Source organism: Paramisgurnus dabryanus, chromosome 2, assembly GCF_030506205.2.
Source record: "Paramisgurnus dabryanus chromosome 2, PD_genome_1.1, whole genome shotgun sequence".
In the NCBI taxonomy this organism is placed as follows: Eukaryota; Metazoa; Chordata; class Actinopteri; order Cypriniformes; family Cobitidae; genus Paramisgurnus; species Paramisgurnus dabryanus.
The window spans coordinates 49,090,786-49,113,317 of record NC_133338.1 but is presented as its reverse complement, the minus strand read 5'-3'; the positions used below and the strand labels follow the sequence as shown (position 1 = coordinate 49,113,317).

Sequence of the window (22,532 nt, the reverse complement as noted above, 5' to 3'; positions counted from 1 at the left end):
AGAAGAGCAACTTTGACTGAAATAACCACTTGTTACAACTGAGGTATGCAGCAAAGCATTTGTGAAGCCACAACACGCACAACCTTGAGGCAGATGGGCTACAACAGCAGAAGACCCCACCCGGTACCACTCATCTCCACTACAAATAGGAAAAAGAGGAATTTGCATGAGCTCACCGAATTTGGACAGTTGAAGACTGGAAAATGTTGCCTGGTCTGATGAGTCTCGATTTCTGTTGAGACATTCAGATGGTAGAGTCAGAATTTGGCGTAAACAGAATGAGAACATGGATCCATCATGCTGGTGGTGGTGGTAATGTAATGGTGTGGGGGATGTTTTCTTGGCACACTTTAGGCCCCTTAGTGCCAACTGGGCATCGTTTAAATGCCACGACATACCTGAGCATTGTTTATGACCATGTCCATCCCTTTATGACCACCATGTACCCATCCTCTGATGGCTACTTCCAACAGGATAATGCACCATGCCACAAAGCTCGAATCATTTCAAATTGGTTTCTTGAACATGACAATGAGTTCACTGTACTAAAATGGCCCCCACAATCACCAGATCTCAACCCAATAGAGCATCTTTGGGATGTGGTGGAACGGGAGCTTCGTGGCCTGGATGTGCATCTCACAAATCTCCATTAAATGCAAGATGCTATCCTATCAATCAATATGGGCCAACATTTCTAAAAATTACTTTCAACACCTTGTTGAATCAATGCTACATAGAATTAAGGCAGTTCTGAAGGTGAAAGGGGGTCAAACACAATATTAGTATGGTGTTCCTAATAATCCTTTAGGTGAGTGTACAATGCAGATGATCTTGCCAAAAATCAAAAGATCCTCTGTATTTCTGTATGCATACATAATGAAACAAAGTAATTAAGGTATTCTTTCTCCTGGATATTTAGATTCAGTACATACATCTCATGGGCGCACTTCTTTAAAATAAATAAATATTTAGGTCAGAGGAGTTCAGTTGACAAAAAGTTTGAAAACCACTGATGTAAACCAATATAAATGAATAAATTACACTAGCTGTTCAAGTGTGCACTGCCATCAAAATGAGTTATGCTCTTGGTTATATATTCAAACTTTTTGTTTGGCTGTCTGTTTTGCTTTCTACAGGAGATCCCAAACCCTCACATGGCATTTCAGAAAGTGCCTCGTCCCACTGAAGGCTCACATTTGCGGGTACATGTAGTGCCCTTCCCCTGGCTGGAGGAGGAGAGGGTAGAGGAGTTGGTAGAGGAGGGTTTTGCCAAACAGAACACTAACCCCATCATCCCCCGTGTGGAGAAGAAGTGTGTGGTGCCTGCCGGACCCCCCGTTGGTACGTGTGGCTTAGCAAAAAAATCTCATGAAAGATTGTTGTTGTGACTAATATTACTGATAAATATGTAAATTAATCATGGGTGTCTTTTGATTTGTTGTTTAATTTAATCCCAAAGTTAAAGGTTAAGTGACTTGGCTTATCTGTATTTATCTTTCGTTCTTCTCTTCCTTATGTAGCGTCGATCACAGGCAAAGCCTGTTCGGTTTTTAACAGCGCCCGGAGACTGGAGGTGGTCCGGACGTGTATCGGCTTCATCTTCGACAATAAGACTCTGGAGACGGAAAAGGTGATACAGTCATTTCTGTGATTTTGATAAAGGAACTAAACCAATATTTGCACGCACATCTGGAAGAAGGCAAAATTTAGATTAGCTTACGTTAGTGACTGAGTTTTTTTCAATGCGATAAGCAAACCTCTCCATCTGCAGCTCGTACAGGTATAAGTGAGAAAGGGGTGAACAAACAGTCACACATACTCTTTCAATTTCCCTGTGCTTATCACACATACAAATATTATTGTAACATTTTGTTATGCTAAATACCTCGGTGCAAACTACCTGTGGCACAGGGAAGTTTGCTCACAAGGGATGTTTTTCAACTTCACGGTGCTTGCCATCGTTTGCCATCTATTCCCTGTGTGTTTGCATTGGAATGGTAGTCGGCTACCTGTAATTTGCAAGAAGTTATACGATGCGGCCCTGCATCCCTTTACGGCTGTAAAAGTGTTGTGCTTGCGGGGTTACGGCTTCCGTGAACCCGTAAATACATTACCTCTGCACAACCTCCACTACGTCAGCCTGAGAGGAGGCAGTCGTCTCCGTCTAGACGTAAAATCTCATCAATAACAACCTTTCTGGAATTTTAACTATGGGTCAGAGGTCAACTTGCTGGATTTGGCTGGAAGCTTTGCCCCTGTTGCATGTATATAATCACTTTGCGGTCTGCTTTAGGTGAATGGTAGGCCTTTTAGTAATGCATAAACACCACTGTCTCCACAGACGCTCCCTGCGGCTCTTCGGGCCCTAAAGGGCAAAGCAGCACGTCAGTGTCTGACTGAAGAGCTCAGCCGCCACGTGCAGCAGAACCGTGCCATTCTGGACCATCAGCAGTTCGATCACATCGTTCGCATGATGAACTGCGCTCTTCAGGTTGGTGTTGACAGATCTTACCAAAATGTTATCAGACAGATGTCTAAATCTGGCAGTTTGAATGCAAGGACACCACATTGTAGTGCAAAGAGAAAAAGGGACAGATTTATTAAACAGGACGAATAATCAATTTAAAAAGAGCAGATGGAAATGGACATTTTTTCAGGTGATTTACTGAAAAGGCATAGGTTGAAGCACACAGGTGCAAACATCTCCGTTCCATAATAGCGCAATCTGTACCAAGAGCAGCAAAAAAAATTGCATATAAGACATGCATTTTTAGGCATTAAGTAATACTGTACCAGTAAATTGATAAACACGCACCTTAGTAAATCGCATTGCGTGGTTCAGTTAAATAGTCTCCTTTAGGGATGGGCGATAATTTGCATGCAATATCTCGCACATCTCGTCAGTGAAGCCGGTTCCTTGATTAGTAGTAAATCGCCATCAGCTGCTTTCAGATGGAGCGACATTTACTACACAAAGCCGTAGTTCACTGACAACCTGGGCCATATCGCAGGTGATATGTCCGCAATTATTAATGCGAAATTGCCCCGATTGTCAGTGAACTATGGCTTTGTGTCGTAAATGCCACTCCATCTGAAAGCAGCTGATGGCGATTTCAGTGTTTCCCATAGATCTGAAATTTACTTGTGGTGGTAGCTGGTGAAAAGGGCAATCATTATCCACCGACAAAAAATGGTCTACTATACATGTGACGAAGAACTGACACAACACAATCCTTTGATTTATTAAACATGAATTTTAATTTCACATTATAGTTCATTAATCTAACCACCCCAAACTTTCTTTGCCATGAACAAAGCTGACACTGTTTGTCAAAGCACCACAAAAACACTTACTGTTTTTGCACTGATATATGAAGTAATTTGATGACCCCTTTTATCAAACTCAATATATACAATACTATGTATACTATAGCCTATATAGACAGTGCAGGTCTATAGATTATAAATGTGACTGATGTTATAATGGTAATAATTTCTATTAGATAGGCACTTTTACTGCTTCTGCTTTCTATTTCTCTTTTTCCGATTAAAAAAAGCTTAATCCACTAATTATTTCAGATTTAAAAGTCTACTTGCTTTCCCGATGACAGACTTTACATTACAGCTTTGCGTTTTTTATATCCTGAGTCAGCTAGAGCTTTGCTCGTTCAGTATTAGCACTGCTTTTTGCTACAATCTCTGATTTGTAGATTTTAGTAAAGATATGGTCTATTAATAATTAGGGCTGTCAAAAGATTAATCGTGATTAATCACATCTAAAATAAAAGTTTGTGTTTACATAACATATGTGTGTGTAGTGTGTATAATTAATATTTATATATAAAAACACACACAGTCATGTATATATTTAAGAAAAATTGGTTATATTTATATATAAAATATTTATATTTCTATATAATATAAATTATATAAATGTTTATACAGTATATAATTGCAAATATTTCTTAAATATACACATGAATGTGTGTGTATTTATATATACATAATAATTATACACATTACACACACATATGTTATGTAAACACAAACTTTTATTTTAGATGTGATTAATCACGATTAATCTTTTGACAGCCCTATTAATAATAAGATTATTAAAAAATGGGATAAAGAAAACGAAGCGACGCGTGGTCTGAAACAGCACTCGAGCTTTAGCGCGGTAGCGCGCTCGCGGCCGTTCTTCGATGGACTCGGGTTTTACACACAATATTAATCAGACTTGGGACCCGAAGTAATGAACTAGGACCGACCCGGACCCGACTGACCATTTAAAATATAAACCTGGACCGTACGGGTCCCGCGTCCTCAGTGAAGAAAGACCTCTAATGGTAAAACTCTGCTCAAGTTCAGAAACATGAAAGGATACTATGTGACACTGAGGTTGCTTCGCATTGCACCCAAATTCATTGAGAAACAGAGAGCACATGAACGGACACTCAACAGGACAGACACAACGTGCTTGCACGCAAAATGAAGCCAACTTGGATGCTATAAACACATATGCACATAAGCATATGCGACCATTTTGGTCGCAGTGTAGTTCCCTGGCTGCTCCATATGTGCTGCAGTTGATCCAGTTTGCCGCGCTGGATGATGAGTTTATGACGCGTACATCATCTTCACGGTCACCCGACCCCCACCTCTCTCTCTCTTTCTCTCTCTCTCTCAACATCTCTCAACAAAACACGGGTCATCCAGTCGAGTTCAGAAAATACATAAATTCGTAAAGTGATTTTTTATTTACCTGGGTGCAGCGCCCAAGTAGAGCCTATGTATGGGAAAACTGCGATTTACTTCTAATCACGGAACCGGCTTCACTGACGAGATGCGCAATGAATCACATGCAAATTAGGGATGTGCCTCTATGCATTGCGTTCCCATTAAAAAGACATGTCTAAAAACGACTCTGAATCGTAAGGCTCCGATTCAGTGTTTCATGCACAGCTTGTGCGTGTACTATGGCTCCGTGATCAGTAGGAAGTCCTTATCAATCTAAAATCACTACGAGTTTGACTCGTTTATAACGTGTGCATTTAAAAAAGCAACACTCGTCAAACACAATCATTCAAAATATTCTCTATTATCATGAAAATACCTGAAACAATCTGAAGAACAGCGATATAAATATGCCTCTAGATATTTCCTGGAATAGTGTTTGTAATGATACTTCTTCTGTGGCACAAATGGAGTTTCTGCACGAAAGCGCCCTCTGGCTTTTGAATGTGGCGGCATTTCACCGTAATTCATTCATTGAGAAAAAGCGCATTTGCCTGATTAATTGTCACAACCCCCTAATCCAAATTATTGTCCATCCCTAGGCTCCTTCCATACATTTTGCGTCTGAAAGGAAGCTACTAAAAAAGCATAAGCGATAAGGTCGCAAAAATGTCGACGCCTTTTCAGCGCTAATTTTTCCATTGCGCATCTTTAGTAAATCCCATTGGTGGAGTTTTTTTTGTGGGGCAGGGGGGTACTTCCCCCAGTGCCAAATATGATTTTGTTCTTAGCTATTAATACAATAAAAATATAATAATTCATATTTTATTTGTGTAATCCTAATATTTTAATAGGTAGACTAAGGCTAAATAGTAATCTGTAGTTTTTACAGAAAAGGGTGCAAAGCAGATAAGTACACATCATTCTGTGCTTAACACACTGAAAGAGTCTCAGCATATTTGGTATAGTTCTAGAAATTTCCATTTTTTTCCAGATTTCTTAGCCAGCCCTGCAGATGCATGTGGTCGGCGTGATTTACAGCATGTCACCGTTTTTCATTTTATTACGCTTAAGGAAAAATCAGCATTTAAAAATCATCTACATGTATGATTTATTTACATTCATATAAATGTATGATTTATTCTTATAATTAAAATAGTTATATCTATGAGGCCATTCAATGTCTCCTATTTCCTGTAAAAGAGACTTTTAAAGTGTTGTAAAGTTGTTGTTTTCTTGTTTGTCACAGCACCCCATGACTTATTTTGTGTCGGTCCATCACATTCCTTTATAAACTATCACATTGCCATTCATCACAGAGCACAAGCAGAGTCCCACTGGTGCTTCCTCATGTTTTACTGCTTCACGTCAGTATGGTCGGGGGGATTTTAATGATCCTGTGCACTTTTACACAGCTAGCAACTTTTATGGAGTCGCTGGGCATTCCGAGCATGCTTTCATCAAATAATACAAACAAAAAAGGGCTCCGAGTGTCAACTTATGGAAACGCAGAGAGCTTTAAGTTGTTATCATTAGAAAGTTGTCATCTGATCCGAGAAGTCTGGTGACAGAAAGGATCTTTATTCGCTGAGTGATTACAAAGATGAAACGTGTGCATTATCAGACATCAGAGTCTGTTTATCGAGACGAGAGGCAGGATCATTTAAATGTGAGTTCATGCAGACGTCCAGAATCTCCTCAAGGACAAACGTAGCTTTGGAACAGAGAAAACAACCTGACATGAAGCAGCGATGATATGTTAAATGAGCAACAGTGCTTTGTGATGTCATCAGGCGCTCTCTAGCATTTTTGGCGTTAGTTGTAGCTGGTTTGCCCAAAGTGGATTCATTGTGTTGCCCTCGAAATTGCTGGATTTTTGTCAAAACAGTAAGCTTTATTTGGCTAGATTAATAGAGTTTCTGGGAAAAGTCTGAACAAGTTTTTATCAGTCCGATGGGACGAAGTCAGATTTGCAGCAGTTCTCCAAGCTGACACAACAAGTGCTTCCAAGTCAAACGAATGCCTGGGGTTGACAGTGTTTGTAACATTTATAGCAACAAAACAAGAATTTTATTTAAGACACGCAGTAAACAAGTAAACGGTCAATTTACGTTTGGTCAGATGTTTGTGTCAAGTAGGCGGTTCTTTGCTGGAATAAGCTGAAGTGTTGGCCAGCCCATGCCGTGCTCAAGCTTTGTAAGACTTGTTGACTTGTTGTCTGTGTCCCTTAATATCCCCTGCCTACTCTATATTCATCCATCTTAACATTTTGTATTTAAAAAAAAAAAAGTAAGCCTATAGTGTATAAGGATGCTGGATGGTCCATGTGTCTAATCACTGGTTTTCATCAGTTCATCCATCCATTCATTCTAGAAAAGCTTTTTTCACACTTCGAATGCAATTTTTCTGGTTTTGTGTATGTCATAAATCAATAACATCACTTGAAAAGTTCTACCTGAACACCTGGAAGTCTTTTGGGTATATTCAGTTATCATCACTGGAATGATGTGTGATGTGTTCATGAACGCTATGTACTGTTTTTAAAGAACAGAACTCTCATTAAACACGAATATTTTAATTATTTTTCTGTTGCCTTTATCGTTATATCACACTGACATATTGTTCTAAGGACAAGCGTTTTCCTCATTTTTTGGATAGTTTGTCATCATTTGGACTCAAGTATATGATGCTAAGGTCAATGGCTTCACCTCAAATGATCTACTACTGCAAGGCAGAAACAGCATATTAGCCAATAATTGTTTTTTATATTGCACTGATGTTCTCAACGCCTCTCATAAAAGCATTGAGAAACGATAGACAGCAAATAGATACATTTTTGGATTGTTTTTTTTACATTTGCACTAAATATTGCTTTACCAGACAATTCTAAACAATTTAAAGCTATAGAAATATATCTTGCCTATACATAAATCAACATTAATTTGTCTGGTGCCAAATACAACCCCAAATCAGAAAAAGTTGGGACACTGTAGAAATAAACAAAGTAAAAAAGGAATGGATAAACTTACTTATCTCATAAATTTATATTTTATTTACATTAGGATATAAATAACATATCAAATGTTGAAAGTGAGACATTTTGAAATGTCATGCCAAATATTGGCTCATTTTGGATTTCATGAGAGCTACACATTCCAAAAAAAGTTGGGACAGGTAGCAATAAGAGGACAGAAAATTTAAATGTACACATAAGGAAAATCTTAAGGACTAATTAGCAACTTAATAGGTCAATTGGCAACATGATTGGGTATAAAAAAGCCTGTCAGAGTGGCAGTGTCTGTCAGAAGTCAAGATGGGCAAAGAATCAACAATTTACCCAATGCGGCAGCGAAAAATAGTTTTCTGAGTTTCTCAGAGAAAAATTGCAAAAAAATTGAAGTTATCATCATCTTTAGTGCATAATATCATCCAAAGATTCAGAGAATCTGGAACAATCTCTGTGCGTAAGGCTCAAGGCTGGAAAACCATACTTGATGCCTGTGATCTTCGAGCCCTTAGACGGCACTGCATCACATACAGGAATGCTACTGTAATGGAAATCATAACATGGGCGCTGGAATACTTCCAGAAAACATTGTTGGTGAACACAATCCACCGTGCCATTTGCCGTTGCCTGCTAAAACTCTATAGGTTAAACAAGAAGCCATATCTAAACATGACCCAGAAGCACAAGCGCATTTAAAATGGACTTTGGCAAAGTGGAAAACTGTTCTGTGGTCAGATGAATCAAACTTTGAAGTTCTTTGGGGAAAACTGGGACGCCATTTCATCCGGACTAAAGAGGACAAGGACATCCCAAGTTGTTATTAGCGCTCATTTCAGAAACCGGCATCTCTGATGGTTTGGGGTTGCATGAGTGCGTGTGGCATGGGCAGCTTACACATCTGGAAAGGCACCATCAATGCTGAAAGGTTTATCCAAGTTTTAGAGCAACATTTGCTCCTATTCAGACATCGTCTCTTTCAGGGAAGACCTTTCATTTACCAACATGACAATGCCAGACCACATACTGCATCAATAACAACGTCAAGACTGCGTAGAAGAAGGATCTGAGTACTGAAATGGCCAGCCTGCAGTCCAGATCAGTCACCCACAGAAAACATTCGGTGCATCATAAAGAGGAAAATGCGACAAAGAAGACCTAAGACAGTTGAGCAACTTGAAGTCTGTATTAGACAAGAATGGGACAACATTCCCATTCCTAAACATTGGTCATCCTCCAGCTGTTCCTTATATGTACATTTATATTTTCTGGCCTCTTATTGCTACCTGTCCCAACTTTTTTGGAATGTGTAGCTGTCATGAAATCCAAAATGAGCCAATATTTGGCATGACATTTCTAAATGTCTTACTTTCTACATTTGATATGTTATCTATATTCTATTGTGAATAAAATATAAGTTTATGAGATTTGTAAATTATTCCATTCCTTTTAAACTTACAATTTCTACAGTGTCCCAACTTTTTCTGATTTGGGGTTGTATATAAAAAGTACAAACCCCAAAGTAAACGATCACGCGAGTAATCGTCTCCAACGTAAATCTCTTTTCTTGGACTACAAACAAACACACAGATTGTAGGCAACAGTTTACTTCCTGGAATTGGTGACATAGACAAGACCAATATTATATTATAATATTATTATAAAATCATATTGTAATTCCTCCCGCTTCGACTCACAGCCTGCAAGTTAACTCCTGTTAGCAACCGAATCCTTCAAACATGGTAAGGAGCGTCACATTTCCGGTTGACGTCAGAGGTATTCAGGCCAATCACAACGTACAGATTAGCTGGCCAATCAGGGACACAGAATTTTTCAAATCCATGTTTTTCAGGAAGAGAGGAAAATGTGGAGCTAAAAAAATGTATGGTATGTGGAAATAATGTGTTTTTTAACCATAAACCACGCAAATACACAAAATAACGTTGTTTTTTAGCAATGAAATAGGTGCTCTATAGAATGTATATAAACGATTATTCCATCTTCCTCTAATCATCACGTTTTACATAAACAATTACACTTTTGTGTACATAGTAGTTTAACGTACTGAAATAGCAACTCGACTGCATTTATAGTTGTTGCCAAAGTGTTTGTTATAGTATGTACACAATTTGATTTGTCGTCTAAACACAAGTATGACTTCAGGCATCTGGACTCCGAGTCCATCTGTTTGAGGTCGACAGGTTTGCCTAGTGTTCGACAGATGTTGCTCTCGGAGACCGAAGTTATGTCCCTTCTTCACAAAATTCGGCATCCCTGCGGAGTTCGCGTGGTTTTGCGCAAGTTCTCGGAAATTCTTGAGCTTTTTGCGCATTCTTTAGGCATTTGTTGTTAATAATGGCTCTTAACGAAGTTTTATTTTAAAGCCTTAAAGTTAATGAACTGCCCTGGACTGTGCTTATCGCACCAGGCAATGATTGTTAAGCCTTATCGTTTTTAAAACAAGCTCATAACAAGCCCATTAATGACTCTCATAGGCATATTTACAGAATCCTGTTTTGTTCTGCAGTGTGATCTGTCCAGCTGTAGCTGATTGTGGAGCTCAGTGTTGTGCAAGCCCAGCAGAGGTCTGGCATGCTGTGAAGTGGAGATGCACTATGGCATCCCAGTCATTTCCTGTGCGGCGGGGTTACGGGCCCTGCTTTATCGACGGGGGGCCCTTGCAAATACTTAACCCGTCTGTCAGTCACACATTTATTTTATGCTGTGCTGGGGGTGAAGGGCAGTGAATCTGAGCTTTTCACATTCATCCTATAGGCTGCTGGAGAAAAACAGCGTACACTTTGTACTGAAGGTGTGCTGATGTAAGGACAGTTCACTCCTAGTTATAAAATTTCTGTCATCATCTACATTCATGTTGTTTCACGCATTAAAAATAAAGGTGCTACATGATGCCATAGAAGAACCATTTTGGCTGTATGGGTCCCCCAAATATGAAGAACTTCTTGTGAGGTACCCCCTAAAACATATATCATGTTATATATTTAAGGGGACTACAGCAACTTTGATTGTTTCATAGCAGCTTTACAAGGAATACTGCCTTACAAACCATAGTGCGTGAGAGATAAAAGGGACTGAAATTAGGAAAGCACACTTAAAAGACACAAAGCAAATGCAGTATAACCAATTTTGGAATGCGTGTAGTAAGAAATGAAAGACAAACCTAATTTTGAAACCTAAAATTTTCCATATTCTGGGGACCCCCAGAACGTCCTGCTCTTTTTTACGGTCTGGCATCAACGAAATTGACTGGTTCTGCACTAGGTTATTTGCATAAGGCGATCTAATTGGCTTACGCCTGCGTTGGCGCTTGAAAGTTGAGAAATGTTCAACTTTTGCTTCGTGCAACGGCAGTGACATGACACAGAAGGATCAACAATTCAAGCACGGTTTATACAAGAACGAGGGTGAAAACGTAAAAAATATTTTATCGATGTGGGGCTAAAAAACGCAAAAAAGTGAAACCACCCTCCAGAGTGGAAATCCCATCTAATGGGTAAAAACGCAAAAGTCTGCTCACGGCGGCTCTCGTCGCGTACGCTTTTACGCCAGTTCAGGAAAATAACAACAAACATGTCGGATTATTTCCATACGTCGGACCTTCAAGTTGCCATAGCAGCTCTGATAAACATACAAGAGTCTTTCGAGCAGTTGTACGAAATATTCACAGCTAGAATTACTGATCAGAAAAGGCGCATTAATTACCTCTATCAAATTGTTGATGAGGCAATTCATTGGAGGAAAACCAGATGGCTTTACGAGACCTGGGAGAACAATGAAATAGGTTGTACGGAAAAACCTGTGGCCTTGGTGGTGTTGTGTGTCAGTGTCCACATTGCCACCTAGCTGCCTGGAGTGCATACTACATCGAATATCACACACTTTTGCGTTACCATATGCACGCAGATTTCCCCCCAAATGCTCGTATAAACGCAGAATAAAAAGTAATAATGAAACGTCACTTTTGCGTTTTCTCTTCAGATCGTTTCCGTGTAAATGTAGCCTAAGTTCGGCAATGCATGACGTCACCCATTAAAAAGAAAATGAAAAGCGTTAATGGTGCATCTGTGGCAATGTACTGTAACAGAGAAATGTCCCGTCCATAATGTTGTTTCTTCCTCATAAATGCGCATACAAAATGAAAATAAAATAAATATGACATGTTTTTTGAAGAGCTGCCCTTCTCCATTTGTTTCTGATGTCTGGACTCTATCATCAGGGTTTATGAAAATAAAATAAATGCACTTTCTGAGAAAGTGTAAACAACATTTGATGGCAAATAATGCTGGAATTGCCCTTTACATTTTTGGCAACCCGTTTCTTTAAACCTGTCACATACATGTTTCAAATGAGTTTGATTGACAGGTAATTGTTTGTATGTCACGCTGGGTTCTCTCAGACGACCGTGTTTTTCGGCACCACGATTCACCACGTTGGAAACCGCCTGCTGATTTTAATTCTTTTTCTCATTTGTCTGTAGTTGTTTTGTCACAGGGTCCTACTGTGCTAAATTCTCCTCCTCAGGATAAGAGCCATCAGTAGGTGATATCTAACATTGCGCCCTCCGGATAGATGAGCTTACGTAATGCTCGGTGAAAGCCTCAGAAATAAATGTGCTGGGAAGTTTTCTAGTGCGTTATTCCCATGTTGAGCAAGTGCAGCCTCCTCTGGATACCTTCCCATGAAACAGCAAAAGGAAAAAAGGTTTCCTGACTACTTCCACCAAACCCATAGACATTTACATTTAGGCATTTAGCAGATGCTTTTATCCAAAGCGACTTACAAAGATTAGGAAACAATAAAAGCGATGTGTCATTGGGAGGCAAAAGTACAAAAGGTGCTTATACCAAGATACAAGTTTACACTATTTTGAAACAATACCGGTTGAGAGAAAAGAAAGAGTTAGTGTTTTGTTTTTTGTTTTTACTAAAAGGAGAAAAGAGATAGAGATGCAGTCTATATCTATGTCAAGTGTTTTTGGAAGAGATGTGTTTGTTATTGCTTTTTGAATGTTGCAAGAGATGTGGCTGACCGGATTGCAATAGGAAGGTCATTACACCAGCAGGGAGAAGTGAAGGAAAATGAGCGGGAACATGTTACACCATCGTTTATTTACAGTAACTGGTTTAATGTGAGTGGTACTTGCTTGTAGAAAAGTGCAGATACAGTGTTAAGGGGCGTGCACACCAAAGTTTTACACCTGCGGCCAGCGCATGTTTTCAATTGTTTTCAATGGAAGCTCTGCGTTTTTCAAATAAGCCAGCATCTAGCGGTTTTTCTTTCGCACTGAACAAAAGTCATGTTTGATGTCAGATTTATTTTGGGTCAGAAATATGTTGTCTAATTGTGATTTTAGCATGCGATTTTAGAGATATCCGTCTTTTCCCATTCAATTAAAGGGAATTTTTTTTTTGAAAAACGGCTCATTTTCAAGATTGCTTTTTGCTGTTTTGGAATCCATTCAGCTGATCTCTAGGTCTGGCGGTACCACTTTTAGCATAGCTTAGCATAATCTATTGAATCTGATTAGACCATTAGCATCGCCATGATACGGCAGCAAAGTCCTTGATTATTACACTGAAATGAGAATATAGTTCCTAGCCATATCGGCCTAGAAAATCACAACTTTTAATTTTCTGTCGGTCTTAATACACGATATAACTACAGAAGAGTCAAATTTAAAAAAAAAAATCGAAACTCTCTGGTCATTTTTGAGCACGATGCTAATGGTCTAATCAGATTTAATGGATTGTGCTAAGCTATGCTAAAAGTGGTACCGCCAGACCCGGACATTGGCTGATTGGATTCCAAAACGGTTAAAATCAAATATTAAACTCCAGGTGAGCTGGAAAATGAGCATATTTTTAAAAAAAGTGGAGTGTGCCTTTAAATAGAAATTTAGTCTTGCATGACTGAAATAACTGCCAAGAGGTCTTGCAAACATGGCCGCCTAGTGGTGTCATTGGTATCATTTGTTTTGGTAGCACAAATAGTGTTGGACGAGTTGCATGCCATTTGGGATTTGTTTAAAATCCTAAATATAACCCTTAGACAAACACAACTGTTGATCCTCTTTACACCTTCTTTGTCAACCACAATTTCCGTTTATCCCCACAATCTAAAAAACACAAGCTGTTTTGAAGCCATTCCTAGAAAGTACCCGAAATAACGCTTTTGTCTCATAGGAAGTTGACATATTGCGCTTCCTGCTTCAGAGCGAGTGTTGTGAAGAGGCAAACATGAGTCAGACAGGATGCCATTGAGTCACATCTATTACTGCAAAGTCCATTGCTGTGTAGGCTGTAGGGACGTGTCATATTCCACGTGCACTTGACACTCGTACGGGAGCACGTACAGTATGGTTTGCGGTGAGACACGGGCACATGACATCCTCCCTCATTCCTCGATGTGTGAGTAAAATGACATGTGTGCTGAATAGCTATATAGCACTCTTGAGCGGACATCTTGACCTCTCGATCACACAGTAGTTCACACTATGATTGAGAACTTGTATTTAAGTACCTGAGATATGCCAACACTATTAGAAAATAATGTACAAAGTACACTTTTGTGTGTAAGGGGTGAGTATTAGTATTAATAGGTAAATATGGCTCCTGTTTAGCTCAACAATGCGTTACCACTGCAGAAGGTCATGGGTTCGAACCAAGGGAATACATGCTGAATAATGTATACCTTAATGCAATGTAAGTGGATAAAAGCTTCTGCCATATGCATAAATGTAAAGGTACCTATAAATAGACATGTAGACATCCACATTTGTGACCCTGGACCACAAATCTAGTCTTAAATCGTACAGGTATATTTTTAGCAGTAGCTAACAATGCATTGTATGGGTCAAAATTATAAATTTTTTAATGCCAAAAATCAATCGAATACCAATTAAAGATCTTGTTCCATGAAGACATTTTGTAAATTTCCTACCGTAAATATATAAAAAATATTTATCATTAGGCCTATAGTAATATGTGTTGCAAATAGTTGGATCTTGGCCAAATATTGTCCTATCCTAACAAACTATACCAATGGAAAGCTTATTTATTTATAGATTCATGTATAAATCTCAATTTTTAAGAAATTGATCCTTATGAATGGAGAACACAAATGTTTTTGTGACTAAAAGCATCCAAAACAAATCAATCTGTGCTATTTTCTGGCATCTTCAGTGTCGTCTCATTTTGTCTGGAATTTCACAAATGGTACTTTTGGCATTTTATCAAGCAGCTTCTTGAGGTCTTACGCTGAGAAGATTTTAAACAAACTTGAAGGAATTTCCATCTATTATGGCAGCTTTTTCTTAATTGTTTGGTCCAAGTCATCCATTTCATAAATAAAATTTAGTATTCCAATGAAATTAATGAATGTGCTGGCCGAATTATATGTTTTTGTCTACCAAAGTATGTAGACAACAAACCTTTAAACATGCATATTGGATTAAAGGGACCATTTAACATGTCCGCCCCCCAAAAAAATAAATTCATACTCCACACTCCAAACAGACGGGGGCAGTATACCTCCAGAAAAGTGAGTTGGTCTATTTTAATTTAGCAGCTGCAAATTTAGCAGCATATATCAAGTTTGATTTACATTAGCAACTAAGTTATCATTAGTCACACAAAAAAACATTCGGTCTCATTAAAATTGCAATGTTTTTGCAACGTTTCGTGCGTCCATTTGGTGTTCATTATAATCGAAGACATTTCAAGCTTCTTAGCTAATGTTACATTTTAGCATCAGCTTGGTAGATAACGGGTGAAAACCGGATCGGATCCGTGGGTAGAGCTAACTATTAAACGCTAACAGCTAAGGATGCGCAGTAATTTGCATGCGATAGTCATTGCGCTTCTCGTCAGTGAAGCCGGTTTCTTGATTAAAAGTGAATCGCCATCAGCTGCTTTCAGATGGAGCCACATTTACTGCACAAAGCCGTAGTTCATGTACAAGCTGAGCATAGGTTATCGCAATGCCTATTATAAGTGAACTTCTAGCGAAATACTAACAGCATCTTACTTACCAATCGAAAAGAAATGTTGTCATTTCGGAGTCTAACCTCATTTCTTTCATGTCCATTAGTTGTCTCCAGCGATGAAAAGCAGTGCCAGTATTTACTCTGGTTCGGTTACTTTATTTATCATATTTTATTTGTGATTCCGAGCGCGTTGTTCCCTGCAGCAAATGTTTGTGGTAGTGGTAAATGTCTCTTGCTTTAGCCATTCTTCCGCTCTCTTCCTTGAACTGAAATACGTCCGAAACCCCTATTGCAAGGCAGGAAGGCATGTCTGAATCCATGGCTGTCTGAATTGCATTTCTCTGAGCTGCTTTCATGAATCTTAAGCCAACAAGTCGGCTGCCTTAGTTTTCGGACGCAGCGGTAGTAGTAGAGGGCTGTACCCCACACATGCGACTTATTCGTGTATTGCAGTTTGGCTGGCGGTTATGTGCGTGGCCCGCATACCGCCTCCCATGGTCGAAACTGGTATTACAACACCAGTTGGGCTGTAGCTAGTAATTTAGCATGCTAATTCAGATTGATATATCTGCAGCACTATACCTTGTCATTTTTTTAATGACACCTTTGCCCTTATTTCTTCTCATTCTTTTGATGCGTGTAGCTAATTTTTTTTAATATTTTACCTCAATTATAACAAATGGCACCTTTAAAGCCACAATATGTAAAATTCCAAAAACCACTGTCACAGTGTGATATATTTCATGGAGTTGTGTACTTGGATTATCCCAAAAGTTCCCAAGGATTTAGAAATTGTCTTCCTTGTAATTGTTGCCCATTTAGTGATTTCAAATCTGCTGCATCCTCATTTTTTGGTTGTTGTAACTATGGCAACCCTGGTGGACAAATTTATACAGCATCTCACACACAACTATTGTGCCTTGCAGCTAATTCATTATGATGGCATAAAATAATGTGATCAAACATACAGATAAAAAAGTTGAATTTATTACCTCATCTGTAAACATGACTACCGAATTCTATACTCTCATCTCTGGATGCTTATTTTGAAATAGCACATTATTATTATTATGAGATTTTTTAAGATGTAAAATAAGGTGTCCCCAGAGTATGTATGTCAAGTCTTAGCTTAAAATATCCCACAGATAATTTATTATAGCATTTTAAAAGGAAAACACTACTGTTTTTCAATATTTTACTATTTTCTTAACTCAACTTATAAATATATAATATTTTTTTCAATGCGTGCACTTAATCTTTGTACAGCGCTTTGTGAATGTGTTAGCATTTAGCCTAGCCCCATTCATTCCTTAGGATCCAAACAGGGATGAATTTAGAAGCCACCAAACTCTCCCATGTTTTCCATATTTAAAGACTTACAGGAGAAGTTATATGAGTAAGTATGGGGGCACAAAATAAAACGTGGCAGATAAAAAATTTGAACTATATTGTATGGTGAAAAGCACTTAGTTTGCAACACTTCCACCTCGGCACGCAGTAACATCATCACTCCTGACTACCCCCCCTCTCGCTCAAACTTCCTTCAATATTATTGCGCCTGAGGTCGAAGTGCAGCAAACTACTATCTTCTGCCATACAATATAGTTTGCGTTTTTTTGAGCCACCATACTAACTCGTAGAGCTGGGTATCGATTCAGATGTTCCAGATCGATTTGATTTCGAATCACAAGCTATCAAGTTGATTCGATTTCGATAAATATCTTTTATTTTCAATAAAATTTTCGATGGCTGCCTCCCCGGGTTGAAAAACCCCCTAGGAGAAAAAACCCCGGATTTTAAGCCGGGGAAGTAAAAAAGTCCTAGGAGGAAAAAACCCTTGGGAGATATATATATATATATATATATATATATATATATATATATATATATATATATATATATATATATATATATATATATATATATATATATATATATATATATATATACATACATTGAAACGGAAGGAGATTAAGCGGAGATTAATAAGACTTGCTACCTACTAGAGCCCGACCAATAAAGGATTTTGACGGCCGATACAAATGTTTGTTGGTTTTATATGTATATGTATGTATGTATATGTATGTATATGTGTGTGTGTGTGTATATATATATACATATCGGCCGATATTTTTTTTTAGAAAAGCTTAACAAAACATTAAAGGCTCTCTAAGCGAATATGTTCGACGTCACTTGCTGTTGATATTTGAACCTTTTTCAAACAAACGGAGCGTAGCTAACTCCTCCCCCTCCCTTCCGTGCTTTCGTGAACGCGACCAACCCCCACCCCCAATCCTTCTTGGCGTTTATTGGCTGTAAAACTTTGTTTTGTTTCGATGTGCAGGTTTGGCCACTGTGTGTATATTGAAGTTTGTAGAGCCTGGGCTGTCTACAGAGATCGCGTTTTTTACAGTTTGATCAGTGGTCAGGTAGCAAGCAGATAGTGAGGAGATGTGTGCTGTATGTAACAAAAAATGTTTTATTGTCTAAAACGCGTGAATTTGCTTAGAGAACATTTAACAGATTTCCCTAACATTAGTTATTTGTAGTTATTTATGAGTTTTTACTAAAATAATATGATAATGCATTTTAAAAAGAAACTTGTTTCTTTTATTGTCACAACAGAACAGAGGATCATCAAAATATATTAAAGTTCTGATAAATAAAATGTATAAAAATACAAACTTCAGATATGAAACGTAAAGGCCTTTGAACAAAAACACAAAAACAACAACCAAATCAAAGTTACCAGTTTTAAAAGACTTGGTTCATAAATATAACTTTGAATAGGACTGGAGACAAATTCTGTTAAGTTCTGATAAATAACAACAACAGCAAAATATAAATTCCTGATCACTTGTCTCAAGCAGTGGCTAGACGCCTAAATCTGGACCCCATCAGCAGCTACTGGTTCAGAGCGCTCTGTCAAAAACACCAACAGTGAGGAAATCTAATGAAGGCTGTTTCGTCAGTGTTTTTTTTTTTTATATTCATTTATCGGCCATTATGAATGCCGATACCGATAGTTTGGAAAATGCCTAATATTGGCCGATAATATTGGCCTGCCGATATATTGGTCGGACTCTACTACCTACGTCACAAAATCGGCGAAATCCGAAAGACCTAATTTTTCACATCCTTGCTGAGAATGATTTACCAAAACAAAGTTACTTGGATGTTCTTTTTTACGTTTTCTGGGTTGATAGAAGCAGATTTAAGCAGCTTAAACATGGAAAAAGTACGAATTTCACGCTACGACCCCTTTTAAGATCCTATCAACAGTACTGTATAAAAACACCTTGCACAACACTGCAGCAACTGGAAAATGGTCTCTGAATCTTTGCCCGTGGAATTATTTGATTGTAAATGATAACAGACTATGCTTCGAGTTCATTTCCACTGATTTAATTGTCTACAGAAGCTTAGAACATTCCTTTATTCCACTTTTTCCTGGTAATTGAAACATTTGGTTTCGTTTCCAACCTGTATGTTCAACCACAACCGGCAGGGAAACATGAAAGCCGCAAGAGAAATCGTCTACGCTGCAGCACCCATGGGGGGTCAGGCATGCATGGTTTGTGCAGAAACTGATGTTTTACATTTACGCTGTCGTTACAAGTAGATTCCTACGCAAAGATATGGAGCAGAGATGGTGGCTGGCTTATGTACATATATTTAAATGCATTCCTCTCCTTTATAGAAAGTGAAATAGTGAACCTTTCGTAACGGTGGAGTTTTCTCTTCACGTATGATCAGTTTTTCCGCTTTTGTGTAACGAAAAGGAATTTCTTAGGGAGATTTTTATTAGGCTATTAAACTGATAGCTATTCTTTCGATAAATAGTCAGGTCATCTGGCTTCGACTGTTTCCAAGAATCTCCAATAAAACATAATATGGCACTCCCAAAACAGTAAGTCTTTTTAATGCAACCGTCATTGTTTTCATTTAATTCTTTTGTCGGAGACACCATCATGTCAGCTAGGAATGTAAAATAAGAAATAACTTATAAATTTAAAATTGGAAAAGCATGACAGTTTTGTCACGGCATGATTATATAACATATTAGAAGCATATGCCCAAAACGTTACGGTTGGTTTAAATTAAAAACTACTGATGTTCAAATACCGTTTTAAATGGGCCAATTTGTTTACTGTAATTATATAGTCATCATCTATAATTAAAAAAATAAACCCGTTTCTATTAACAGGACAAATATGATGTATTTGCATGCTAACACTGATGTATTTGTGTATATAGCTTGATGAAACGTTATATAAATAAATAAATGCCATGTGATGTCATGTTTGAGCTCAATTTGGATCAGTGATATCATCTGACATCTCTCTGTCTGTGTTTGCTCACAGGACTGTTCAAGCTCAGAGGAATACACTATCGCCGCTGCATTACTGCCTTTGACGACGGCTTTTTACAGGGTAAGTGAAAGCAGAGATCAGACTGGCGGCTCTGGTTACTGTCTCCTAATCACAGCACATCAACACTGGCATTAGTGTGCATTAAAGCTGGGGGACGGGCACACTTTTCACCTGTTGCACTGAGGTATGTTTGTTCGATGGCTACTGTAGTTCACACCACCCCAAGAAAGTGCACAAATTAATAATAAAATCTATCTTGATTCGTCACATTATGATGTTAACATGTTAAAACACCTGACTTCCTTTTCAAGAACTAAAACAATGTAATACATGCTTATTCTGAGATCTGATGTGGCTTCACTCAAGAAAACGGCAAACAGAGACAGTCACGACTGCTTTAATACAGCGGGGAGCAGGGAGGAAAGGCTTTATCTCTTCCAAAAATCCAAAGGGCTGCAGGGAGTTGTGGCTTTCAGCACCGATTCAATGCATACCCACATTAATGTTGTCATAGAGACAGACACAACCGACTCACAACTGTTATTTTTTTACTTGTTTGTGCTTTGACCTCTTGATTCGTTCAGTGATTCGCTTTGCACAGGGGACGTGTGATGTAATCCTCAAATATTATAATGGAGATCCTGATTTCCATTTGCCGTGACTGAATCACCTGTTTGTGCTCGGTCTCAAAGCAAACATAGATTTGGAGTACATTTGCACTGTAACACACACAGACACACACACACACACACACACACACACACACTGTAGAGATTAGACTTTAGTCCTATTCGGAAATAGGATTGAATTTCTCTGAGATTGAAGCGTACTTCTAAAACAAGCTGTCTTAGTTGAACAAAAGTAAATTGTATTTTTAAGTATACTAAAGGAAAATCTTGGGTGTTGTTGTAGGGATGCATAACAATGAATCGCGATTAATCTATAGCAGAATAAAAGTTTTTGTTTACATATGTGTGTCAGTGATGGGCAGGTTGATCTAAAATGATCGGTTACGAGTCATCCAATATATATTGTATATATATATAGGGACCGATACAGATTTAAACACTTTAGTACACACCCCCTTTCGCCTTCAGAACTGCCTTAATTCTACGTGGCATTAATTCAACAAGGTGCTGAAAGCATTCTTTAGAAATGTTGGCCCATATTGATAGGATAGCATCTTGCAGTTGATGGAGATTTGTGGGATGCACATCTAGGGCACAAAGCTCCCATTCCTCCACATCCCAAAGATGGTTTGAGATCTGGTGACTGTGGGGGCCATTTTAGTACAGTGAGCTTATTGTCATGTTCAAGAAACCAATTTGAAATGATTCAAGCTTTGTGACATGGTGCATTATCCTGCTGGAAGTAGCCATCAGAGGATGGGGTACATGGTGGTCATAAAGGGATGGACATGGTCAGAAACAATGCTCAGGTAGGCCGTGGCATTTAAACGATGCCCAATTGGCACCATGGGGCCTAAAGTGTGCCAAGAAAACATCCCCCACACTATTACACCACCACCAACAGCCTGCACAGTGGTAACAAGGCATGATGGATCCATGTTCTCATTCTGTTTACGCCAAATTCTGACTCTACCATCTGAATGTCTCAACAGAAATCGAGACTTTCAGTTTTCAACTGTCCAATTTTGGTGAGCTTGTGTAAATTGTAGCCTCTTTTTCCTATTTGTAGTGGAGATGAGTGGTACACGGTGGGGTCTTTTGCTGTTGTACCCATCCGCCTCAATGTTGTGCGTGTTGTGGCTTCACAAATGCTTTGCTGCATACCTCGGTTGTAATGAGTGGTTATTTCAGTCAAAGTTGCTCTTCTATCAGCTTGAATCAGTCGGTCCATTCTCCTATGACCTCTAGCATCAACAAGGCATTTCCGCCCACAGGACTGCCGTTTGTAAACCCTAGAAATGGTTGTGCGTGAAAATACCAGTAAATGAGCAGATTGTGAAGTCCCTTAGACGGGCCCGTCTGGCACCAACAACCATGCCACGCTCAAAATTGCTTAAATCACCTTTCTTTCCCAGTCTTGACCAAGACCACACCCCTAAATGCATTGAAGCAACTGCCATGTGATTGGTTATTTAGATAATTGCATAAATGAGAAGTTGAACAGGTGTTCCTAATAATCCTTTAGGTGAGTGTATACAGTTGGCCTATTACAGGGTGCACCTGCCGCTAAAACAGTTCCCGGGAGCCAGAAATCTCTCTCTTTCAATTGTTGCACTGAAACATCTGAAAGCTATTGTGCCAAACCTTGAATTTCCTGTTTTTCAGTTTTCCTCTTCCAGATTTGTCATTTTTATGTAAGCGCACAAGGGTCTTACACGGAAAAAGCTGACAGGCAGATTTGTTATACCTTCAACAATAACAAACTCTTCATTGAAACCTGGTACGCT

General features: G+C 38.7%; 1 protein-coding gene across 4 annotated transcripts in view; it reads left to right on the top strand.

The window, feature by feature from the left end:
* Nucleotides 1-22,532, top strand: part of sbf2 (SET binding factor 2) — a 164,582-nt gene that overhangs the window by 83,091 nt on the left and 58,959 nt on the right. For all 4 annotated transcript variants that reach the window (XM_065261509.2, XM_065261505.2, XM_065261504.2 and 1 more), the window contains exons 14-17: nt 1,137-1,341; nt 1,521-1,630; nt 2,342-2,491; nt 20,108-20,176. In XM_065261509.2, the coding sequence (XP_065117581.1) occupies nt 1,137-1,341; nt 1,521-1,630; nt 2,342-2,491; nt 20,108-20,176 (534 nt within the window). The remainder of the gene's footprint in view (nt 1-1,136; nt 1,342-1,520; nt 1,631-2,341; nt 2,492-20,107; nt 20,177-22,532) is intronic.